This window comes from Neofelis nebulosa, chromosome 2 (assembly GCF_028018385.1).
Source record: "Neofelis nebulosa isolate mNeoNeb1 chromosome 2, mNeoNeb1.pri, whole genome shotgun sequence".
Taxonomy (NCBI): domain Eukaryota; kingdom Metazoa; phylum Chordata; class Mammalia; order Carnivora; family Felidae; genus Neofelis; species Neofelis nebulosa.
The window spans coordinates 138,658,355-138,684,061 of record NC_080783.1 but is presented as its reverse complement, the minus strand read 5'-3'; the positions used below and the strand labels follow the sequence as shown (position 1 = coordinate 138,684,061).

Sequence of the window (25,707 nt, the reverse complement as noted above, 5' to 3'; positions counted from 1 at the left end):
CCTTCACCTATCTTGCCTATCCCCTCTCCACCCCACCCTGGAAGCCACCAGTTTTTTCTCTATATTTATAAGTCTGTTTTTTGTTTGTTCATTAGTTTTGTTTTCTTGGATCTACATATAAAGTGAAATGATATGGTGCTTGTGTTTTTCAGTCTGACTTCTTTCACTTAGCATAATACCCTCTAGGTCCATCCACATTGTTGCAAATGGCAAGATTTAGTTCTTTTCCGTGGGTAAGTAGTATTCCATTATGTGTATATACACCGCATTTTCATGATCCATTTATCTGTCAACAGACACTTGGATTGCTTCCATAATTTTCTATTGTAAATAATGCTGCAATGAACATAGGGGTTCATATATATTTTCATGTTAGTGTTTTCATTTTCTTTGGATAAATACTCAGAAGTGGAATTATTGGATCATATGGGATTTCTATTTTTAATTTTTTGAGGCTAGACCAATTCACAGTCCCACCAACAGTGCACATCCATTCTTTTCTCCACGTCCTCACCAACACTTTTTTGTCTTTTTGGTACTAGTTATTCTGACTGTGTGTTATTCTAGTTATTCTGATAGCTCACTGTGGTTTTGACTTGCATTTCCCCAATGATTAGTAATGCTGAGTATCTTTTCAGGTATCTGTTGGCCATTTGTATTTTTTCTTTGGGGAAATGAATATTCAGGTCCTCTCCCCATTTTTAAATTGATTATTTGTATTTCTGGTGTCCAATTATATGAGTATGTATATTTTGGATATTAATCTCTTATCAAGTATATCATTTGCAAATACCTCTTCCATTTAGTGGGTTGCCTTCTCATTTTGTTGATGGTTTCCTTTGCTGTGCAAAAGCTTTTTTTAGTTTGATGTAGTCCCCAATTGTTTATTTTTACTTTTGTTTTGTTTCCTGAAGAGACAGATCCAGAAAAATATTGCTAAGGCCAATGTCCAAGAGATAACTGCCTATGTTTTCTTTTAAGAATTTTATGGCTTCAGGTCCTACATTTAGGTCTTTAACAATTTTTTTTCAACGTTTTTTTATTTATTTTTGGGACAGAGAGAGACAGAGCATGAACGGGGGAGGGGCAGAGAGAGAGGGAGACACAGAATCGGAAACAGGCTCCAGGCTCCGAGCCATCAGCCCAGAGCCTAACACGGGGCTCGAACTCACGGACCGCGAGATCGTGACCTGGCTGAAGTCGGACGCTTAACCGACTGCGCCACCCAGGCGCCCCATAGGTCTTTAACAATTTTGATGTTATTTTTGTGTATGGTAGTAGAAAACTGTATGGTCCAGTTTATAGAGTCCAGGTATCTCATCACCATTTATTGAAGAGATTGTCTTTTCCCCATTTTGTATTCTTGCCTCTTTTTGTCATAGATTAATTGACCATACAAATGTGGTTTTTTATTTCTGGGTACTCTGTTTCATTGATCTAAATGTCTATTTTTGTGCCAGCGGCATACTGTTTTTGTCACTACAGCTTTGAAATATAGCTTGAACACTAGAATTGTGATACCTCCAGCTTTATTTTACTTTTTCTTAAGATTGCTTCAGGATCTTTTGTGTTTCCATACAAATTTTATGATTATTTGTTCTATTTCTGTGGAAAATATTATTGGTATCTTGAAAGAGTTGAATCTGTAGATGGCTTATGGTAATAAAGACATTTCAACAATATTCTTCTAATCCATGAGCATGGTCTATCTTTCTATTTATTTGTCTCATCTTCAATTTATCTCATAAATGCCTTATAGTTTTCAGAATGCAGATTGTTCATCTCCTTGGTTAAATTTATTTCTAGGTATTTTATTCTTTTTGATGTTATTTTTAAATGGGGTTGTTTTCTTAATTTCCCCACCTGCTACTTCATTATTAGTATATTGAAAACAACAGATTTCTGTGTATTAATTTTGTATCTTGCACTTTCACTGAATTCATTTGTTCTAAGAGTTTTTTGGTGTAGTCTTTAGAGTTTTCCATATTTAGCATCACACCATCTGCATATAATGACAGTTTTACTTCTTACCAATTTAGATTCCTTCCCTTTCTTTCTTTCTTCTCTGATTACTGCAGGTAGGACTTCCAGTACTATCAAATAAAAGTGGTCAGAAGGGACCATTTTGTCTTGTTCCTCATCTTTAAAAAAAGTTTTCAGCTCTTCACCATGGACTATGATGTCAGCTGAGGGTTTTTCATACAAGGCTCTTGTTATGTTGAAGTGTGTTCCCTCTAAACTCACTTTGTTGGAAGATATTTCTACTTTTCTTATTGTATTTCTATTTATATTTTTCTCTTATTTTACTCTTACACTAAAATTCCGTTAAAGCACATTGTTTAAAAGAAACTCCAGGAGACCTGGGGAAATGGCGGCATAGGAGGACGCTGGGCTCACCGCGTCCTGCTGATCACTTAGATTCCACCTACACCTGCCTAAATAACCCAGAAAACTGCCAGAAGACTACAGCTAGGCTTGTCTCCGGAGCCAAGCACAGACGAGAGGCCCACAGAAGAGGGTAGGAAGGGCGGAGGAGCGGTGCGCACTATTGGCGGGAGGGAGCGGGAGGGAGCGGGAGGGAGCGGGGGCAGAGGGGCAGCCCACCGGCCAAGCAGAGCCCCCAAGTCTGGCTTGCAAAAGCGGAGGGGCTGGACGGAGTGTGTTCTGACAGCAAGCGGGACTTCACATCTGGGAGGTTATAAGCTAACAGCTCTGCTCGGAGAGCGGGAAGGCTGGAGGACAAGGGGAGGGAGAGTTGTTGAGCCCCAGACTACAGAGCACGGCTTGGCGGGGAACAAAGGTGCTCACCAGCTCCATCTCCCTTGCCCATCCCCCAGCCAAAATCCCAAAGGGAATGGTTCCTGTCAGGGAACTTGCTTGCACCACAAACACCCAACGCTGTGCTTCTGCAGATCCACCCCTCCTGCGGCAGGGGTCTGACTCCCTCCCAGTGCCACAGGGCCCCTCCCAAAGTGGATCTCCAGATCCGAAGGAAAAGTGAGCGGTGCCTTCCCCTCCTGCCCCTGTGCACCTTGCCGATCCACCCCAGCTAATACGCCAGATCCCCAGCACCACAAGCCTGGCAGGGTGCAAGTAGCCCAGAAGGGCCATGCCACCCCACAGTGAATCCCACCCCTACGAGAGGGAATGAGAAGACACACACCAGTCTGACTGTGGCCCCAGCGGTGGGCTGGGAAAGACATCAGGTCTGACTGCGGCCCCACCCACCAACGCAAGTTATTCAAGACAGCACAGGGGAAGTGCCCGGAAGTTCCCCACCACTCCAGGGACTATCCAAAATGACCAAACGGAAGAATTCCCCTCAAAAAAAAATCGTCCAGGAAATAATAACAGCTAAAGAACTGATCAAAAAGGATTTAAACAATATAACAGAAAGTGAATTTAGAATAATAGTCATAAAATTAATCACTGGGCTTGAAAACAGTATAAAGGACAGCAGAGAATCTATTGCTACAGAGATCAAGGGACTAAGGAACAGCCAGGAGGAGCTAAAAATGCTATTAATGAGCTGCAAAATAAAATGGAGACGACCACGGCTCGAATTGAAGAGGCAGAGGAGACCATAGGTGAACTAGAAGATAAAATTATGTAAAAAGAAGAAGCTGAGAAAAAGAGAGATAAAAAAATCCAGGAGTATGAGGGGAAAATTAGAGAACTAAGTGATGCACTAAAGAGAAATAATCTACGCATAATTGGTATTTCAGAGGAGGAAGAGAGAGGGAAAGGTGCTGAAGGTGTACTTGAAGAAATAATAGCTGAGAACTTCCCTGATCTGGGGAAGGAAAAAGGCACTGAAATCCAAGAAGCACAGGGAACTCCCTTCAGACGTAACTTGAATCGATCTTCTGCACAACATATCATAGTGAAACAGGATCTTATGTGGATCCTGAGAAACTTAACAGAAACACATGGGGAAGGGGAAGGAAAAAAAAAAAAAGAGGTTAGAGTGGGAGAGAGCCAAAGCATAAGAGACTCTTAAAAACTGAGAACAAACTGAGGGTTGATGGGGGGTAGGAGGGAGGGGAGGATGGGTGACGGGTATTGAGGAGGGCACCTTTTGGGATGAGCACTGGGTGTTGTATGGAAACCAACTTGACAATAAATTGCATATATTGAAAAAAATAAAAAAGTAAATAAAATAAAATAAAAAACAAATAAGTAAATGAATAAATAAATAAAAGAAACTCCAAGCCCCTTTAAAATGTGGGAAAGATATTCAAATTAACGAATATTCAAACAAATACGAAATAAAATCAGATAGTTTTCACACAACTGTCCACTAAATAATTAAAAATAATTTTAATGTTGAAAAGGATACCATTTCATATACATTAATACACTGATAACAGATGTATAAATAGGTATACAACTCAAAAATATTTCAAATCCTTAAAATAGTCACACGTACAATTGATAATTTCCCTCTTGAATCCTTTAACAATGTGATCTTAAACATGTATAAAGAATAAACATTTATTACTGTCTAGCCTGGGATGGAGGTGTCATAGGCGGTGATTTTCATGGATCATGTAAGAAACTTCTGCATATGTTTTTATCTCTTTCAAAAAAGAGACTTAAACATACCAATGTTCAGAGCTCAGGTTACTAGCAAATTTTAGCTTTAAAATGTAGCATGAATCAAAGCTAGCTTGGTTAACATACCTTAGAAGAATGTTTTGCTTTATTAAATTTGTCGCTGTGAGAAAAATGTGTTGAGTGTAAATAGTTACATTCACCACTCTCTTCTTCCTGAGAACCATAAGAAAAAGGAGAAAAAATTGCACACACACACACAAGGTTCTGTATATGTGTATGTATACACATACACACACACACACACACACACACACACACACTTCTGATATAGAGGTCTAGGGTGAAAGAATCCACTGAGAACCTGGTCTGCTAGAGTGGTTTGAAGAGAGGGAGAGGTACAGGGTGGGATGTACAATACAAAAGTTTCCATTTGTGGTCACACATTGGAACATCTGCAGTTGGTGTTACATATATTTATTCATTCAAGATTAAAACCTGAGATTTACCTATTTAAAATAACCTGAAACCCAACCTCACTCTTGGCAGAAAAAATAAAGTATCAGGCAGTCAAGCCATGATCTAGAATAAAGCATCAAATCAGCACTGAGTGCAAATGAAGTCATATCCACATCAAGGGAAACTATGCTCACATGCCTATATGTTCTCTAACCTTGAATGTGGTGGAGGGATGAGGCAAATTAGTAATTGGTTCCAATTCCACTTTTTCCGTTCTGTCTTTGCACCCAATAACGGGCCATTTTTCCTTTTAAAAATGCTTTAAAACACAGACACACACACACACACACACACACACACACACACACACACACACACAATTCAGTTCAATCATGTAGGTAGGTGGAAAAGGCAAACTGAAATGCACTACATATCAATGAAGCCAACCCTTTCAAGTGTATTCTAGGCAAAATGTCTTAAGGAAAAAAGTTATTGAAGCATTATAAATAACTATTACTAAAACCAAAGTAATTATGTGATAATAAAGGAGAGGCTTGAATAAATTTTGGTATCTCCACTGCGTGGAATCTTACAGTGCTATTTAAAACTATTTTATTTTATTTTATTTTATTTTATTTTATTTTATTTTATTTATTTCATTTTATTTTATTTTATTTTATTAAATATAATTTATAGTCAAATTGGTTTCCATACAATACCCAGTGCTCATCCCAACAAGTGCTCTCCTCAATGCCCATCAACCACTTTCCCCTCTCCCTCACCCCCCATCTACCCTTAGTTTGTTCTCAGTCCTTAAGAGTCACTTATGGTTTGCCTCCCTCCATTTCTTTAACTTTTTCCCCCCTACCCCTCCCCAATGGTCTTCTGTTAAGTTTCTCAAGATCCACAAAGGAGTGAAAACATATAGTATCTGTCTTTCTGTGCTTGGCTTATTTCACTTAGCATAATACCCTCCACTTCAATCCACATTGCTGCAAATGGCCAGATTTCATTCTTTCTCATTGCCAAGTAATATTCCATTATATATATAAAACACATCTTCTTTATCCATTCGTCCATTGATGGACATTTAGGCTCTTTCCAAAGAACTGCAAGGAATCCACCCAAAGTATACAGGAGTGGTGATGCATAGGGGCATTTGTACCCCAATGTTTATAGCAGCACTTTCAACAATAGCCAAATTATGGAAAGAGTATTTAAAACTATTTTAAAAGTTAGTATGAACGTGAGGAAATAGTTCTGAATGGAGAAGAAAACAAATATAAACTGAATATGATTAAAACTGTTTAGGAAAAAATTCCTTACGCATAGAAAAGAAAAGTATTAAATCATTGAGCAGGGCTATTTTAGGTGGTGTGACTATGTATGTTTGAGGGCTTCAATTCACTCTTTTTGGCATTTTTCTTTCTGTAATGATCATGCAAAATAATTCTAAAAATCAAATCACAGTATGGGTGCCTGGGTGGCTCATTCAGTTGACTCCAACTCTTGATTTCGGCTCAGGTTATGATCCTTAGGGCATGGGATCAAGCCCCACATTGGGCTCCGTGCTGAGTGTGGAGCCTGCTTAAGATGCTCTCTTTCCCTCTACCCCCTCCCCCACTCTCTCTCTCTCTCTCTCTCTCTCAAATAAATTTAAATACATAAATAAATAAAATTTAATCAGAGGAATGAAAAAAAAATTAATAAAAGTTAACCCCCAAAAAAGCATCTTGCTGTGAAAGCTGTTATGCTATTATTTAACTCCTGCAATCTGTGAGAACTAAATAGCTTTCTTTGAAGTATGAGCATTTTAATCAAGCATTCTACTCTGTACTCCCCAATATTTATCATGAAAACATAACTGAAAGAAAAGTTCTCAAAGCTTTGAGGTCACTGTGGAACAGGTACAAGGAGTCAGAGGAAGGTAACTTACATTCCCTATGGGCTAGAAACCCCAAAATTTATACTCTGATTTCCACTGACAGTTATCAATCAACAAACACACTGGAGAAACTAAGAGAGTCTCAACTCCTTATTTGGAATCTCTAGCTGCAATTTCTAGTTAAGGATAACACCATCCAAGAGACACAAAATATGAATTTATAAATTCCGTATCACCCTGACAAAACTCCACCAATATATAGAAGGATTGGACTTTGTGTGCTCAGGACAGATTTAGATTTAACTCATTTGTTTGATTGAAAAAGAAAAGGAAGCAGGCAAGCATGAAGAAAGTTTAAAAATCATTAAGTATATCAATTCCATAGAGTCGGTATAAATGGTATACTTAATCCTGCCTAGCATGTAAAATACAGTAGCTATGACAACACCACGTCTGCATTTCCTCAATATGATCACTCAGCAGGTCACATTTCCAAACAATTTCACCATTGCCGTATTTTATTACAAACCATCCTTAAAAGACTGATCAATAGCAAACTCATTGAGAAGTCAGCAAACTCTTTCAAAGTGGTTGAATGATTTCCACAAGGTCAGAGAGCAAGGGGCCCAACATGTAGAGCAAACATATCTGCAGGCCTGTCCCGTATTCCAGAACACTTATATTAATTAACATACAGTAAATACACATTCTCTTCTATTGTTTTGAAGATTTTCACATGGCTTTTACATCAAACTAACATTTTTAAAGTTTTAACATGCTGCTATAGCCAATTTTTAATACCATTCAGAGGATTCAACAAAAAAAAATCTAGTTAGGTAAATCCATTGTGGGCAGGTAAAACAAGTTGAAAATTAGGGGATGAAGTTTGGAGAGAGAAGTGTAAGTGGGGGAAGGGCAGTGGAGAGGATTCGCAGGGTGGTGGGTAATAAAATATGGGAGAAGAGGAGGTGCAGTCAGGGCTCCATCCATGAGCACCATCTGTATAAATCAGGCCTGGAGTTGACATGTAATTTTGTGTGGGTCCCCTGAGAAGTGGCCCTCAGGGCTTCATTATTGATGAAGAGATTTTTCTTCAAAGTGGCCCAGTCAGCAGTGCCTCAAGGGGACATTCATAAGCACTCATAATATCAATTTCCAAGCACCTGGGAGGTAAGGACACAGATTGTCTCTTTAATTATTACGATAAAGGTAGAGGATAGTGAGAATGCTTTTACACAACCAAGCTGAAATTCTCAATGAAATAAAATTATCATAACCTAATATTAAAAAGTTTAATATTTGAGTCATCTTTCAGAAAGAGCACATTTTACATTTTCCTGGTGCAAAATAGGTTGATCTCCAATTCTTTCTTTCCTAGTAGTCAAAAAAGTTTTAATGAACAAATACAGGGATGCTCAGAAGTCTAGAAAAAAAACTTTCTTTGAAGTTAATATACCTGCTTAGAGACATTATAAGCTTAGTCCAGTTTGTACAAACAGATATGACTTGGGCTTTTTTAAAAAATAATTGTGTAGAGATTTCTTTCCAGAAAAGGATAATACTAAATCCCATCTATATATCGTTCAGAATACCAAGAAATAATTTTCACCAATACATTGGTCCTGAGAGAGTCTAAAAATGCTCGGAAAAACACTGAAAAATCAATCCATATGTACACTGCAGTAAAATAATAAGGGTTGGGGAGGTCAGCCTTGGATTTGAGTCTTAGTCCCTAGTGGAGTAGATGTAGATAATCCCATATAGACAAAACCGATGCCACATACTTCCTTTGAATCTCCTTCAGTTTACACCAGAGGGCTAGCAATACAGAGGGTGTTAAACATATTTTTAAAATAGAAGTAAAAAGCAAAATAAACTGGGTCTCTTTAATTTGATCTGAATTTCAGAAACTCCCCCTTCTCACCAGTAATATTGACAAAATTAAGGAACTTTCTTATAAAATATATCTGCAAAATATATCCTCATAATTCTTTTAACTTCATTAACTCCCCCCTCTTTCACATATTTTAACAGGCTTCAATATCACTTGTTAATTTTTGGAGTTGAACAAAATTCCAGCCAAATGACATTTACATAAGACACATGATATATGCAATAATGATGTTTGAAAGAAGTACCTGGTATTTTTTTTTAATATTTATTTTTGAGAGACAGAGAGACAGAGTACGAGTTGGGGAGGGGCAGAGACAGCAGGGGACACAGAATCAGAAGCAGGCTCCAAGCTCTGAGCTGTCAGCACAGAGTCCGATGCAGGGCTTGAACTCACAGACTGCAAAATTATGACCTGAGCCGAAATCAGACGCTCAACCGACCAGAGCCACCCAGGCACCCCAGAATTACTAATATTTTAAAAATACATATTTTATGTGAAAGATGCTATCTGAGGCATTATATGTATATGACACCAGTTAATCATTACAACTATTGCATGAAATAATGAAGCATAAATCCAATTGACAGAAAAAGAAATGATAGTTCAGGAAAGAACTGACCACAATCACAAAAATTAAAAAAAAAAAAAAATGAGAGAATCAGGATTAGAACCCAGGCCTGTTTAATACAATGTTTTCTTTTTTACCATGAATTGAGGTTTGATTTTGTGAAATACAAAATAAATAACTTTAAATAAATGTACTGAGTTCCTATATCAATAAGTAGATATCTGTAGTGAACATTCTAAAAGAAAAGTAATACAATGAGTTCACACCTACTAGCATAACATTTTAATTACAAGCAATGGAAGAAGAAATAATTATAAACCATAGGAAATATACAATCCTATTAAGAGTTATCTTAGTGGTATTCCTGGCTCCAGGTTATCTGTGAATGACCACACTATTGATGTTTGAGGCCAAAAAACACTTTCTGTTTTGATATAGAGGATTAAGAGCAAATGAAGTCCTGAAGGTAAACATGTCACATTTGAAAATCAAAATCTTGACTATATATAAATTTATAATCTTAGAATGCCTTATAAAATATTTTTAAATTAAGGCAGGGTATAAATGATGTTGAAATTTTCTTACAGTTTTAAGGACTGCAGGTTTCTATTCCTATTTGTCATTGTAGACAGCTAAGAGGGAGAAAAATAAGTTGGCCAATCCTACTTTTCAATATCCTCGTTAGCTTCACTTAAAGCCTGGACCATAACAAATCTCATCATATTTTCTTTGTCATATTATTTTATAACTTTATTTTTTTCAGTCTCATTGTCTTTAATTTTAGTGTTTTTAATTTTATAACAAATTTATGCTTATTAAAAATTCTCCCACAATGATAAGATAGGTTTACCTTTACAGTAAGGTCTATTTTTCAGCTCTTGCATTCTTGCCTGTTTATATACAGAGTTTGGTAAAATGCTGTATTCAAATAGTTAAGGAAAGATGATTGCTTAAAGATATCCAGTTTTCTCAGGATTTTGGCCCTAGATCTTTTTCATATTCTTATCAATTCCTTATTGCAAATGTTCAGCTTTCCAAAACTGAATTTTTCTTCCAGAATGTAAGAAAGAAGGCTACTGAATTCCAACATATTTTTACAACACTATCTGCTATGATTAAGATTAAGCAGATCCAACGTAAAAAATTCCCTAGTGATAGAGTCGTCATTAGTCATTAATCTCACAGTTTTTAATTAAACTACTAAATTGGTCACTGAATTCATGTGCAGGAGGTATAATTTCTTTTAAAAAACTATACTGAAGTATATACATCTGGCCATGCTTAACTCTAGAAATACACCTTAAAACTACAAAGAGCTGAGAGCCAAAGCATAAGAGACTCTTAAAAAACTGAGAACAAACTGAGGGTTGATGGGGGATGGGAGGGAGAGGAGGGTAGGTGATGGGCATTGAAGAGAGCATCTTTTGGGATGAGCACTGGGTGTTGTATGGAAACCAATTTGACAATAAATTTCATATATTAATAATAATAATAATAATAAATTTATTCTCTCCTTTTAAAAAAAAAACTACAAGGAGCTATCATTTGGAATGAAGTATCTTCCCAAATCACACAATCAAACACATTTTTACTGCCCAGCTTAATTTCTTAGAAAGGAGAAATACTCTGAGTACGGTCGACAGGACAGTTTAAAATAGGGAGGACAAGCATATTTTTAACAATTCAAACTCACAGAACAGGTTTAAAATTTAAAAACTTTAAAAAAAATTAAAAGCTTTAGCAAGTCGAGATAGCATTTCCTTAGATTGGTGGTGCCTAATCAATAAAAGAAAGGAGACAAGAAAGAACTGTCATTTATACACTGAATAAAAAAAACATAAAAGTTTAAATAAATAAATAAATAATCCATAGCTTCTGCAAAGTTGAATCTTTATTCTCTCCTTTGGATCCATAACCCTTCCCCTTCCCAGGGACAAAAACAGTTATGATAGAGGGTATTCCAAAATATTTTCTCCCACCTCTACCAATTAATTCATAACCCCTGCCTTCCCTTTTTTCAAAATGCTCCTTAAAAATGTACTTTTCTCCCAGTTGTTTCCTTTATCCTCCCATTTTCCAAGTCCATGATTTTAGTAACTTATTTTCTTAATTAATAAGCATAGAAAATTCTCAAATGAATGGAAGCTAGAGTATAAGTAATTCAGAAACTATTTCTGTTTGACTTGAAATGCACTATGATTCTGTACACAATGGACTGAAATCCCTTCTGATTCAGGGTAAATGTGAAACACTCACTAACTGATAATTCAAGGAATGGACGTTGACTTGTGATTGTGAAAGCATTAGAGTGGTAGGTAGCATTTGAGTTTGGCTGTAAATATTTACCAAAATTACTATTATTCAAAAAGTTAAAGGTTTCCTGTAGCTGCATACATTTTCTTTTAATTATACTTCTATAGTCTACTCTTAATTATCCATGTCAGTGGAGAGGAACAGGACACTGAACAAAATTACATTTTTCTAAAATTATTCTTACTTGCTTTTAAATGAACAGATATTGGCATTATACTGGTTATCAATTCAAACTAAATGAAGTACTGTGAAGGTACCGCTGAAGTCAGGGTAAGTGACCAGTATTGGGTATTCACCTTCTCTGAAACCTTCCCAGGAGAATTTGTATTCAAAAGTCATCCTTGACAAAATTCAGCTTTGTTCAAAATGTAATCCCATAAAGTAAGATGACTTTCAAAAGCACATAGCTACCGTTAATGATTTTAGAATACTAATTATTTCATTGGCAGGGATTTTCCTAAGATATTTGTTCATACTTTTATTTTTTAATATTTGTCCTTTTTCCTAACAAGAATATGTCAACTTGTGACATTTGTTTATTATATTTCCTATTATAATTTTCTTTATTTAACAGGTTATGAAAATCTGACTCAGAGAAGCCAAGTAACCCTCCTAAAGTCACAGTTTAAAAGAACTAAACTAGACCCCAACCCAGTTAGCTCCAGATCCCAGGGTCTGAATCACATTTATGTATCAGGGAAAACAAAACAAAACAAAACAACTTCACTTCTCATGCTGCTTCTACAATTACCATAGCGACAACAATTTTTGAGTATATGAGCTAGGTTCTATTACCTAATATCTATTACTTACTAATGCATCATTGTTGTGCTTTATCTTTCAGCCTGAAATATTCCATTTTTGGGGTTTGGTGACATTCTGATTGTTTTTCATGCTCCCAATCCTTCAAACCCTGATGTGATACTTAATTAAGGCTAGACATTATGGAGTGAACACACAAGGCAACTTTACCTCAGTAACTTTTTTTCTTCAGAAATAGAGATATTTCTTGGCTGCCTCACTGAAACCTGAGATTCTGTAGGTAGCTTATGGGGAAAGTTAAATCACTATTATAGTGGGTTGTCACCATCACCTTCTGTTCTTTTCACGTTTATCAAGTGAACCTGTATTTTGTTCCATACTGATTTTTTTTAAGATTACTCCATGTACTTGAGACTAAAGCAATGGTCACAGTCAGATCAGTCTCTAGACAATGGTCTTAATGAATTCATTCAAGGAAAGGAAACCCAATGTACGCATTCAAATTTCATAGAAAACTGAGCTTTCATAATTCATTCTGATTCTTCAAACAAAAATGAACTTTGGTGAATCAACAGGATCAACTGAGACATCTATGCTTAAATGTGTTCCTTTAGGCTTAATGTATTTTTCTTCACTGCATTATATTTTAATGATTAATTTCATGCTCTCTGGTGGTACTATAACTCATGAATCACAGGTATTACTTTGAGAGAAAAGGAAGATACTATGTATAATGGAAGTGGTTACTGATTAAAATGTGCTGCATATATGAACTACATAAAACCTGAAAAGCCTTGAATACCACTGTTCTAAATTGTAAGTAATATCAGGCAGATTAACCCCACAGACTAAGGTTAGACTGAGGTGAGTGTAAGAGCGTGGACTTCTCAAACGGGTCTTAGTTCAAACAACATATGAGATTAAGCTAGTAATTTAATGTTTCACTGGCATCTTTTCCTTAGTGTTCTGTGGTTAAGAACTGATTTCCAAGACAATTGCAAGAGAAATACAGAGAAAGAAATCAGTTAAGCAAATAACATACCATTCTAAAAGCCAAAGGCCACCTGCCCCCTGACACTCTCCTCTCTAAAATCAGTACTGCCTGAATGCTGTCAAAAGTTTGCTACTTAGCTTAGTTTTAAAAAAATGATTTGGTTAAATCAAAGTAATAAGGACCAAAAAGGGCTTTGACAGTGACATAAATCGAGTATCCTTCACCTTGTGCACACATGAATAGATATTGGGTTAAATATATCTTACTGATCAATATGAAATAGTAAACTATCCACAAGAGAAACCACAAGTAAATTAACCAGAGAGGTCACTACAATATAATTTGACTCTTATTACTAAAATGGATTTTTCCCAAACCAATGTATGGAGTTGGAAGAAAACATTACTACCATCTCCCAACAGAACACAAAGTTACTTCAATGACAGAGGAAAAATGTGGCATCAGCAGCTATTCTGCAAACAGGTGGTTTTAAACTTTTATTTAAGCCACTGAAAAGGACTGAGGAAAGAAAAATTTGTCATTTATTAAAAAAAAGAAAGAAAACATACACGTACACACATATACACACATTTTATGGGACAGGGAGACTCAAATAAAGAAAAGCCTTAAAACACAACAAAATACTAAAAAGCAGTTTATCTTAGCTCACAAACGCTGAATTGGGTATGTCTAAAAACCACTGTTTAAAATTAAATCCTTCTCATGTCAAACACAAAGGTCTTAGGAAGAATTTAAAGGAAACGGTCATGTCATTTCAGGTAGGACCTTATTCACAGGAAGAAAGATCAAATTGTTACAGAAACAGAGTGGAAAAGAGAATCAAAAACTCTTGAGAGGAGAGAAAAATACAGCTTGTTTATGTTTTTCTGATAGCACTGCATTTTTCGTGTTCTCAACAGTTTGTTCCATTCCTCCCTATGTTAAATAATTTCATAAGCATTGAAGCATTACTATGGCTAGCAGGGACGCTAGAATAGCTGACACACAGATCTCCTTTATTTCTATAGCCCACCTTTGCATATATTTAGGATTCAGCAATTGGGAGGTGGGGGCAGCAAACGGGTGCCCTGAAATGCATAGGGTGGAGAAAGGGGAAAGTGCCTGGGTAGACTGGGTGGGAAATGGGAGTTCCTATCCTCCAGAGTCCACCTCACTGGAACTCTTGTGCTTCTTAGTCACACCATTCAGGGCAAGACAAGACAGGCTTCCTTAATCCCCTCCGAAGTAAACAGCCAGGTCCCAACCCAAAAGGCACCTCCTCCAGTCGCGGGACCCTTCCACTTCTGTCCCCCGCTGCCCGTGCCCGTGTTCTGGCTCCCTGCTCCTCCACCTCCCCCGCAGGCCTCCCACGGAGGCAAAGTTTCCCCGGTCTCCCACTCTTTCCCGAACGACTGCCGCGGCCTCCCCAGCACCCACCGGCTGGGCCCCCCACCTCCCGCCCTTGGCGACCCGGCGCGCAGTCGGTACCTCGATGTCCGCCGAGTCCTTGCTAAGCACAGGGGCCATGGCAGTGTTTACAGCCTGAAGTCTCCTAGTGACAGACCCTCCTAGCGTCCTCAAGCTCCAGTCAGAAAGCGAAGTGACGGGAAGCCGGAGCTACCGAGTAAATAGGAAGCGGAGGGTCCGCGGCGAGGAGGCGGGGCTGGCGCTGGGAGGCCACGCCCCTGGGGCGGGGCTGCGAGCTCGGCCTCGCGGCTCCAGGCGCCCCGCACTGCCGGTGGAACCAAGGGGAAAGCAGCCCGGCCCATCCCCCACGCTGGAGGCTTGTTTTCCTTCCACAGGCGGAAGGAAGGGAGGGAGAGAGCACTCGCACCCGGGACTGACCTTTGCTCTGTAAACTGTTAAAGCCTGATCTTGGTAGGCTGGGGCCAGATGTTAGAGACCCACAGGATTAAAGGTAAAGGCAATTGGCGCTCTAAGTAACAAATTGCTCCTTTTCTTTTGCTTCCTCACGAATCCCGCAAGGTGCAGAAACATTAGCTTATGGGCAGCTGCATCTTCTGGAACTCCTCAGGGATGAGGTAGTAAACGTTCCTCTATTCATCTATCAGAAGGCGGGAGAAGGCAAGGGCGCGGGTCTTCCGACAGTGGACAAAACCCGGGAGTACGAGCGGAGACAGGGTTATCAGAGGACCCAGGGAGGGAGAGGTGCAAAATTTCTACAGCCAGAAGTGGCAAGTAATAAGTGCTGTAAGTGCTGTAGGTGGTACAAAATCAAGGTTGTATCTTTGCAGGACAATCCATTCTAACGACTCCTTAAATATATGTAGATATATATTTCTAAAATGTGAAGCTCCTTTGAAGAGTGCTTTATGTTTTGTTATAGAGCTTGCTGGAGAGAGGGGAGTGATTTCCATTGAGAGATGGTCTCAATCCAGAAAACATTCATCTTTGAGTATATCTGTCTCCAGACCTCCCTCTGTTCTCCCGGTTAGATAAATACATCCTCCTCCTCTCTTCTCCCATAACGCTACCTGCTTACTTCTAGTAGTGTTTTTACCATCCTTCTTAATCCTCTTGGCTAGATTGTGAGCACCTTGGATTCAAGTATTTCCTCCATATCGTTATTCTTTCATTAGTTCATTCATCATTTCATTCAACAAATATTTATTGAACAGTTCCAATGTACCCATTGTTAGGTACTCTGGATATAATCCGTCTTCTAGATTATATTTCTAGAGTGAGAAATACCTCACTCTCACGAAGATTATACTCCTAGTAAGCAAGTAGCAAAATAGTAAGAAACAGTGATGTCTGCTGAGAAGATAAGAGAAATGGAAAAGGGTAACTGGGGTGTAAATGCTCACTACCTTGAGTGATTTGGGAAGACTTCTTTAAACAAACCATTAGATTACCTTCCAGAGCCTGGAATTTACTAGACAGAGAATGGATACACTTTCTTGAATCAAATTGTACTGCTAAGAAAAACTAGAAAGTTACATAGAAACCGTAAAATCATGTTTTCTCAAACATTTTATTCATCCCCAAGCTCTCAAACTTCGACCTCCTAAAGGATCTTGGAATGTGTCTTCATTTCTCCACCTTCACTCCATCCACCAAGGTCCAGTGGTATTCCACTCTTCTACTCATACCTTACCCCTCTCCACTCTAGACTGAGTTTTAAAAAGTATTGACTCATCACACACACGCACACACAAACAGAATGAATAAATCCTTCAGTGGTTTGCATTGCACTCAGTAAATACAAACTTCCTAGTGACATCTTAATAACCCGCCCTGCCCTTCTCCAACCTCACCTATAGCCATTTTTGCCATGACTCTTTATGTACCATTCACGAAGTAATCTTCCCTTCTTCCAACCATTTCTCCTCCCTTTACACACGTCCTCCACTTGGGGGACTCTTCCCATTCTAAGCATCCTTTAGGTCTCAGAGAGGGCTTCCCTGAACTATCCCAATGAACAAGATTAGACCCACCCTGTCTCTTTTATGACATCCTACTTTTTTGTCATAGCCTGATCAAATTTTATTTGCATATTTATTTAAGTGTGACTTGTTTAATATCAGTCTTCCATTTAGAATGTAAGCTTCAGGAAAAGAAACCTTGTTGTCTAGTGGATAGTCAGCTCCTAGACCAGGACTGAAGCATAAGAGACCAAGAATAATTGGTGAGTGAGTGAACATAGTAGATCCTGAACTTGGTTTATGCATTAAACAGTTCATTTCAGAAACTTCAGTTTCACTTTACCATGTATTCTTCTCAATGTCCCACTTACTCCTGAGAAGTAAATCACAATATATATCAATGAATTTCTACTTAAAATGTGTCAAACTACTTTGTTTTTCATGAAATAATGTTCCAAAGTCAGATGTTCCTGAATCTTCCTACAGCCATACCTTAGCTACCTCCAAAGTCATCTGTGTCCTCCTGGGGATATCATATAATGTACATAAATTATAATATATGAATAATATATATATTATGTATAATGATAGTATTACAATGTATGTAATATTTATATGTGTCTGTACATACAGACACATATGTTTAGGAAAGAAAAAAGGTAAATGCATGCATACATAGGTAACATATTTATAATATGAATGAGATATATATATATGCATATATATAATTATACCATATATAATCCCTTCTCCAATTTAACCTGAGAGCTTCAATAGTCAATTTCTAACCACCAGAGACAGACACTTATATGCTTTTTTAGATTGCACTCTACTGCAAGTCTTATCAGTTAGCAATCCATATTTTAGTTGTTTTATGGGTATAAGTATCCAAGTTATCCTTACGAGTTAGACACTTTATTTCCATATTTGCTTTTTATAATTATTATTCTCTTAACCCACCATAGGATAAGTTCAAAATAGCTGTCTTTCCAAGGGTGAGAGCTTCTTCAGTGACACTCAGTAATCAAATACAAAATTCAAAGTTCAAATGCTTTTTATCACACCCCAACCTCCCCAAACAGATGTACCCTGTTCTAAGATATTTAATAAAACCATTTAATAATATTGCTCACATGCCACACCTATATTCTGTGATCAGTGATTGATCTAATAATATTTTAAATCCATTGAAATTCCACATTAAACACAGTTGTACCTGTAAATAATCAAAGCTGTTTAAAGCTTACTGCAAATGCATTCACACCACACTTTTTAAAAGTTGTAAATTATAATGGCATTTGTCAAGCTGTCCCTCCATCTGGAAGCACAGTCAAATATCAGGTGTTCCACATTAATTTTTTTGTAGGCTTTGGAGAAATAGCTCATCTAATAGTGTACAAATTCACGAAAATGCATTTCAGCCTAATAGTTTATATTAAATGAATGAATATTATTATGATGATTATTATTACTATAATCAGAAGGAAAACTTATGAGTCATCTTTCATTGCTGAAAAGTTATACAGTACCACAAATTTAGAAACACAATAAAAATGCAGATTTCCATATGCTTTCTTTTTCCCCTTGTAGCGTAGCATTAAGCTTTTTTTTTTTTCCAGACATTCCTTGGAAGGTGCTTTTCTCCCAAAAAGTGAGACTTTAATCGTGAGACTTATTTTACCCCATCTGACTTTCTAAGGCCAGATTAACTCCTATCCAAACTGACCAAGAGGATAATGACTAAAAATCAGTTGGGTCCCAAACCTCTAGTATTCCTACTCAAAAAGACCCTAAAGTATATATTAGTTCATATTATATGTAATAAACCAGGTATAATTTATTCAACTACATATGTGTCCTTTATAAGCACACACTCACATACACATGGATGCTACATATATATTATATATGTGCATATATATAATGGCATAAAAAAGCACAGGTAGCACCGAAACTACTAATCCCTCTCAGAAGTTTATTCAATAGTTATTTATTGAGTGCTATTGTCAAGCACCGTGATAGGCATTTAGTGATACCTCAGCACATATTAAAGACATTGCCCTTATTATCACAAACCTTAAGCCACTAGCTTAAAACACACACTGTCATGTACTGATTTTGAGTAAGTGGTTTAAACATGAATGGGGTTATGAGAGTTAAATGTCAAGATGTATGTGATTTTGTAAATTGTAAAATGCCATGTAATGTTAGTTAAATATTAAAAATTTAAAGATATGCCCTCTGGTGCTCATATTCTACAAAAAAGTTATTGGTCTGTGATTGACAATGAATGATTTTAGGTAAAATGTAGTGTGAATAGGAGGTTGATAGCATTATCTGACTTAAAGTGGGGGAAAATATATCCTCTAGAATGAATAATTACCTCATTACCTCGAAGCCTTTTCTTTGGACTTGTTTTTCTCTCATCAAAAGTCACCGTAATTCTAGCAACTGTCATTTAAGTTTTCAATTTGTTTTCTTGCTGGAATTGTATTATTTCATAGTTTCAAGTATATTTGTATTGGGGATTGAGACAGAACCTTGCTTTAAATTACTCACTATTGTTCCTTTTGGTCATCTGTAGTGGATACCAGTGATGTGCCTCACAGATCTCATCCTTCCTCCCAATCCACTCAGGACTCAGATACTAATTCCCACAGCTGCTAGGAGTGTTGGTGGCCGACAGATCTCTGCTGGGTCCCTCTTTGGAAATTGCCCCTGACTAAAGAGCCATTCACCTGCAGATTATGCCTCTGCACAGGGTAGTAGATATCCAATGAGGACTGATGTGGGCCGATAAAGGCCTGGCACTTGCTTCTATTCAAGACATCTTTGAGGGCCATCCTAACTGTAGAGATCCCTTGAGGGATCCTCTGAGACATCTGTTGGGATTGCAATAGAGTTCAATTTCTCCTTCTGTCCACCTTGCTTCATCTCCTACCTCCCAAAGTCTTCATCCAGACAGTGCTTCCTAATAAACTTCCTGCATGTACATTGCTATCTCAGAGTCCACTACTGAGAGGACTAAGCTGTATTTTCACCACTGTAAGTTACTTAACAGATAGAATATATTGCATGTAAAATGTACTTAATTATCCACATGTCTGAACATAAAAAATTGACTCATATAATAAAGTCTTATTTATTTCAGTGTGCTGAAATATTTCTGTATTTGTTCATACATTTATTCATATCACAAATAACTGTGTTCCCCATATGCACTAGTTATAACAACAACAACAACAACAACAACAACAACAACAACAACAACAAAACATCAGAGACACCATGGTAAGCTAATTAGAAGTGAGCTCTGTGCTCAGGCAGCTTTCAGATGATTTAGGGAGGTGAACATTTGTCAAGTAATCATACAATAATATAATATCTACTGTCAGTAACAATATCAAGGAAAAATAGACAACTGTTCTAGAAGACAGACCTGGGAAATCAGTGAAGGGCTTCTTGAGGAAATGCCTTTGCTGCTAAGATCTAAGAGACAAAGTTAAGAAGGCAAAAAGGAAGAGATCGAAAGAATTCCAGGCAAGAAAGTAACCTGTGCAAAGGCTTCTAGGCCAGAGGTGTCCTGATAGAAGAGAAAAGAAGCTCTGATAGGTGGAGCTGAGGCAGTGAATACTTGCTGTGCTTGACCCAAAATGTTGCCATACAGTGTTTAAGCCTTAGTTTAGGATTTTGGATTTTATCCTATAAGTATTGGGAAGCCATGGAATTTTTTTTTTTAAAGCAGAGGAATGACATGATAAAATATGTATTTTTGAAGTATCACTCTGATTGCAGTGTGTGTGTAATGCATATTCATATATTCACTTGGGTGAATGTTTTAAAATCCACCAAGGCAAGCGATTTCTGGGGATGGGCTCCATTATTTCCTCCACATGCTAGCCAGGGTAGTAATCATTCTTGTCATTGGAAACCAAAATAGTGAATTTTCTACTATAGATCAATGACATTGTTATTTAATATTTTGTTACATTTACCAAGCAGAGCCCTCTGTTTTTAATCAATCTGGAAAGAAAAACCTGCACCCCAAAAAGACTTCTTTCTTGATCAGTGTCGTGTCTCTATTTCTGTTTTCCAACATAAAACCATAATGATACATTTTTAATCATCTGAATAATAAATGACATGCTGTTCTTGTAGTTTGTTTTCATGATCACCACCTTCCTTAGACTGTAAGGTCCTTGGTGATTTTGAGTGTGCCTTATCCTTTTATGCTCCATGCCTAACACACTACCTAGTAATAGTAGGTACATAAATATGTAGGAAGCAAGTATTTATTATTATTCTAACTATGACAGAGGGTATAGAAAGACTAAAAGCAAAAAATTTTTTTTATAAAGAAGCTTAATGGGCAATTCCTTTCCCCTTCAGAGTACAAGTGGTTTAAATAAATAAATAAATAAATAAATAAATAAATAAATAAATAAATAAGTAAGTAAATTTTTATCAACCAAAGTAGTAGTCAAAGAAATGCCAATTAAGTGAGATATGCTTTTTCACCTATTAGACTGGCAAAAATATTTTAAGGAGTGATTAAGGTGTAATAAAATTAACAGATTCATAATATTCAAAATGAGTAAACACTTGGTACAGTATATAGGTAGAGCAGTTCAGCAATATATAGCCAAACTTTAAACGTGTGCATTTCCTTTGACCTAAGAACTTCATTTCTGATACTGTCATCTTAAGAGAACAACTATGCTATATGCAAAAGTAACCTAAGATATGGCTCATTCCAAAGTTCTTTGTGAAAAAATAAAAAGGTACTAACATAGATTTCCTACAAAAGGTGACTGATTAACAACTGTAATGAATCGATACAATTCAGTTTCATTCAGTTTTATGCAGTGTTTAGAAATAAGGTAGTAGAATATTAACATCAAAGATACTGACAATCTATCCAACAGTATATGAGATTATAGGGTTTAAAAATACATGGATGAGTAACAAACATGTATTAGTTAATTGTAAAGAAAAGTAAAAGTTATTTTTAAAACTCCATTGTATTATGAGCAAATACAGAAGCACATTTACCTTTTATAAATTTAAATGTGTATATATGCACGTAAGACCCTTATTATTCATGCTATGGTGTTTGGCACATGTTAGGCACTCCATAATTTATATATGAAGTATTTTATATGAAAAACGGAACCCAAAATTATCTATAATGTTCTATAATCCATTATATGAAAATAATCATTAATATCATCACATTCCTGGTTGAAAAGTTTTAAGCATTATGGGACCTGGCAAATAGAATTATGAACACCATCATAGTCCTGGGTAAAATTTTTTAAGATATAGAAGCTGGCAAATAGTGAGAACTACTTAAGCATTATCTAACTAGACAAAGTAATCTGAGTGTTTGAATAATGTCCTATCACAAAATAGTCATTTCCGTGATTTAATTTCCAAAACAATAACCCTGTCAGTCTTTTGCTCCAAACCCATTATATGGCTTGCCATTTCACTCAGTAGAAAAAAATTCCATATAGTGGCCTGTAAGATATCAATAATATAGCTCCTTATTTTCTCTTTCTAATTCCTCTACTTTTGTTTACTCTAACTCCATTCACACAGGCTTTTCCGCTTCTTGCTTCCTCTGCCTCCAGTGACATTCTACCAGATATTTTGATGGCTACCTTGTCATCAGCTTCGAGGATTTACATAAAATTCGCCTTTTTGGTAAGTTCTTCTATGACCACCACTTTTAAAATTGGAGCTTGCATTTCTTACATTCACTATCCCCACATTCCTGATTTATTTTTCTTCATAGTACTTCGTATAAACTGACATTCTATTTGTTTTAATTATGTGATTATTCACTGTCTACATTTTCCTACCTAAATGTAAATTTTGTAGGGGTTTTTTATTCACTGCTGTATCCCCACTCTGGACCAATGCCTAGCACATTGTATATGCTCAACAAATATTTGGATGAATGCTACTAGGTTATAATACCTTAGCATTTTTTATACTTCCATACAAGCATTTAATATCGAACATTATGCATTTGTGTGTCTGTCTCCCCACCAAAAGGAATTGTTCAAGTGCAAGGACTATATCTTATTGATCTTTGAACCATTCAGTTTATATAATATCTGGAAATAGGTAAGTGTGCTCTAATATATGTTGATCGAGCAAACAAATGAACTAAAACTCAGCCGTCTGTGTACTTTTCAAGTAGCACTTGCTTCAGTGCATCTTCTGATGTTTAAAAATTGAAATTTATTATGTATGCCAATCAGAGAAACTCTAAGCTAGAGGCTTACTCTGAAACATATTTTCTGTTCTCATTCTTGTCTTAGCAACTCACTTGGCAGTATTTGGTAAGTATAATTACCCATGTAAAATACTTAGAATATTTTCAATAAATTTGAAAATATTTTACATTTCCTTATTTCATGTCTTAAACATATGCAAAGAGTTTCATTAAATTTTAATTTTTTCAAGTATTCTGAGCATTATCTTCTCCATCTATTGAAAATGTTCTTTGTCTTTTTTTTTAATATTTGCATTCAATTTGCAGAGTGCAAGGGAATGATTGGTAGTTTGTATCTTAGGCAAAATAACCAATCATAAAATATTTTAACATTCTTTTAGAAACTAATATATTACATGTTTATACCATTGGATGTTATGTGTGTGTCTACGTGTATGTATATACATATACATGTACATATGCATATGCATATACATACACATACATATACAGCATATACGTATACATCCGCCCAGCATACTTTTCAGTCTATTACTCTGTTTATTGTCATCACTGAACTCATAAATTTCAACAGTCTTCTTTTAGGCTTCAATTGAAAGAACTCCCACTCTTTTTTTTTTCTTCTTCTTCTTTTCCTTTTTTTGGAAGGTGGGGTAGGGTGGAGGGGTGGGGGATGCTGATTAGTATGACTCTTCCAAGTAGCGCAAATACATTTCACAATGTGATCTTTGATAAATGTCCAAATGGATTTTAAAACTAAATTGAACTGCTTTTTATTGAGCCCATAATTTATTCCAGCCATCTGTGTCACACACACAAAAGTTTGTTTCTTAAGGGCTTTCTGATATTTTTTGTCCCCCTCAGCAACACCATTAGGATATAACAACATTAACATATTTCAGGATTGACTTTGGCCCCCTAAAGAATATAATACCTCTTTCAGTCAATAAACATTTTCAACACAACTATTTGCAATTTGGAGATTAAAAAATATGGAACCAAAATCATTCTTTTGGCATCATACTTTCTATTTAAAGGCCACCAAATGTTTCTTTCTGAGAGATTGTATTGAGCGGTTAGGATCTTGGCATCCACTATTGTTTTAGGGAAAGATTTTCCTGGCCCACACTTGTTGTTTCTGGATAATGAATGACTAGAGTATATGGACAGAGCCACCTTCCCATCTGTACTAGTCTTAACTACCATTGATTGCTGTGTTGCGTCCTCTGTTGAACCATGCATACTTAATCATTAATTTTACTTAGAGCTAATAAAAATACCTCTCTTCGTTGATCATCTATTGTGTACCTAGGACATCACAAATATTTCTGATTTAATCATCACAATAATCTGAATTTAAACATAGAGAAATTCATTCTTATATATTTTATTGGAATTTCTGATGACTAGTTTTTTGTAGGAATTACTAAAACAATACTAGAAATTTGTGGATTTAGTTTAAGTGCATTGTAATTTATAAAGTGCATTTTTAGTTTTCTTCATAGAGAATGATACTTTTAAAGTTCCTACTTTGCTAAACAGTGCATTAGACTTGATGTTAATTATCACAGTGTAAGGAAGACAGGCTTAGTAAGATTAACCATAGTTTCACAAGATTTGTAGGTAACTGAGCCTGCCCAGGACTCTTTCACTCAATATACCTTCTATATTGTTATTCGGCCTTAAATATAGTAGTAGCCTGTGATCCCCCACAGAATCTGTCTATCTAGCTAGCTAGCTATCTTCTATTCTATTCTATTCTATTCTATTCTATTCTATTCTATTCTATTCTATCCTATTCTATTCTGTCTGTGACCTATAATAATTCTGATGTATGGGAAATCATATTATCTCTATCATGGCTTTTCTGTGCTATAATATGAAACATTTCATATATATGACTACATATAAGAAACAGATATGACTGTATCAACTATATCCTAAGTAAATACATATATTTGTGGTTGGTACATACAGTAAATCCATGCCTAGGTGATGAGCTCTATTAGAAACTTTCATGCTAATATAATGTGTTAAATACTGTGTCATCTTTCTCCCATCATTTGAACTTAGCTAAATTGCTAAACATATAACATGAATTTCTAAAAAGCTCGTATCATGCATTGATGCAAGAAGTAAATTCTACTTGAAAATAGATTGTTCTGAGAATAAGAAAAGTGTGGCTAAGGTGATAAAAATAGAGATAGATGAAAGAATTTGAGATCATTTAATGTAGAGAAGATAAAGCTAGTTCAGTTTATTTTTTCATATTTATATAAGCTTTTTTTGATAGTAACAGCAAGCAATTGTTTTCTACTTTGACATCAGATCAGGAAATAGGCTTAATAAATTATGAGACAGTTTAATTGGAGATAAGAAAGACAACCTCTATACCAAAGTAATAAAACATTAGCATTGACTACTAAGTAAGATATTAAGCATTTATACCTGGAAATCTGCAAAAAGGACATAAACAACCATGTATCCCTGCCAGAGAAAGGCAAGCTTCTGGACAATAGGATCTCAAGTTGTCTTTCCTAATTTTTTGTTTTATAGATATCACTCTTTCCTTACTTTTCTTCCAGCTTTCTCTGCTACTTATAACAATACATTAAGCAGTAACAATTTTGGCTTTTACTTTTAAACAC

At 36.3% G+C, this 25,707-nt stretch overlaps 1 protein-coding gene and 1 long non-coding RNA gene across 2 annotated transcripts in view; one reads left to right on the top strand and one right to left on the bottom strand.

Annotated features, from left to right (window-relative positions):
* DPYD (dihydropyrimidine dehydrogenase) overlaps positions 1-15,078 on the bottom strand; it is an 863,407-nt gene extending 848,329 nt beyond the window's left edge. The window contains exon 1 of the mRNA XM_058695679.1: positions 14,918-15,078. Coding sequence (XP_058551662.1) covers positions 14,918-14,956 — 39 coding nt within the window. The 5' untranslated portion in view covers positions 14,957-15,078. The remainder of the gene's footprint in view (positions 1-14,917) is intronic.
* A 48-nt stretch (positions 15,079-15,126) lies between these two features.
* LOC131492084 (uncharacterized) lies at positions 15,127-23,181 on the top strand. The gene is made up of 4 exons (XR_009251836.1): positions 15,127-15,347; positions 16,990-17,078; positions 22,417-22,521; positions 23,145-23,181. It is a non-coding gene; the product is annotated as an uncharacterized LOC131492084 (long non-coding RNA).
* The last annotated feature ends 2,526 nt before the right edge of the window (positions 23,182-25,707 follow it).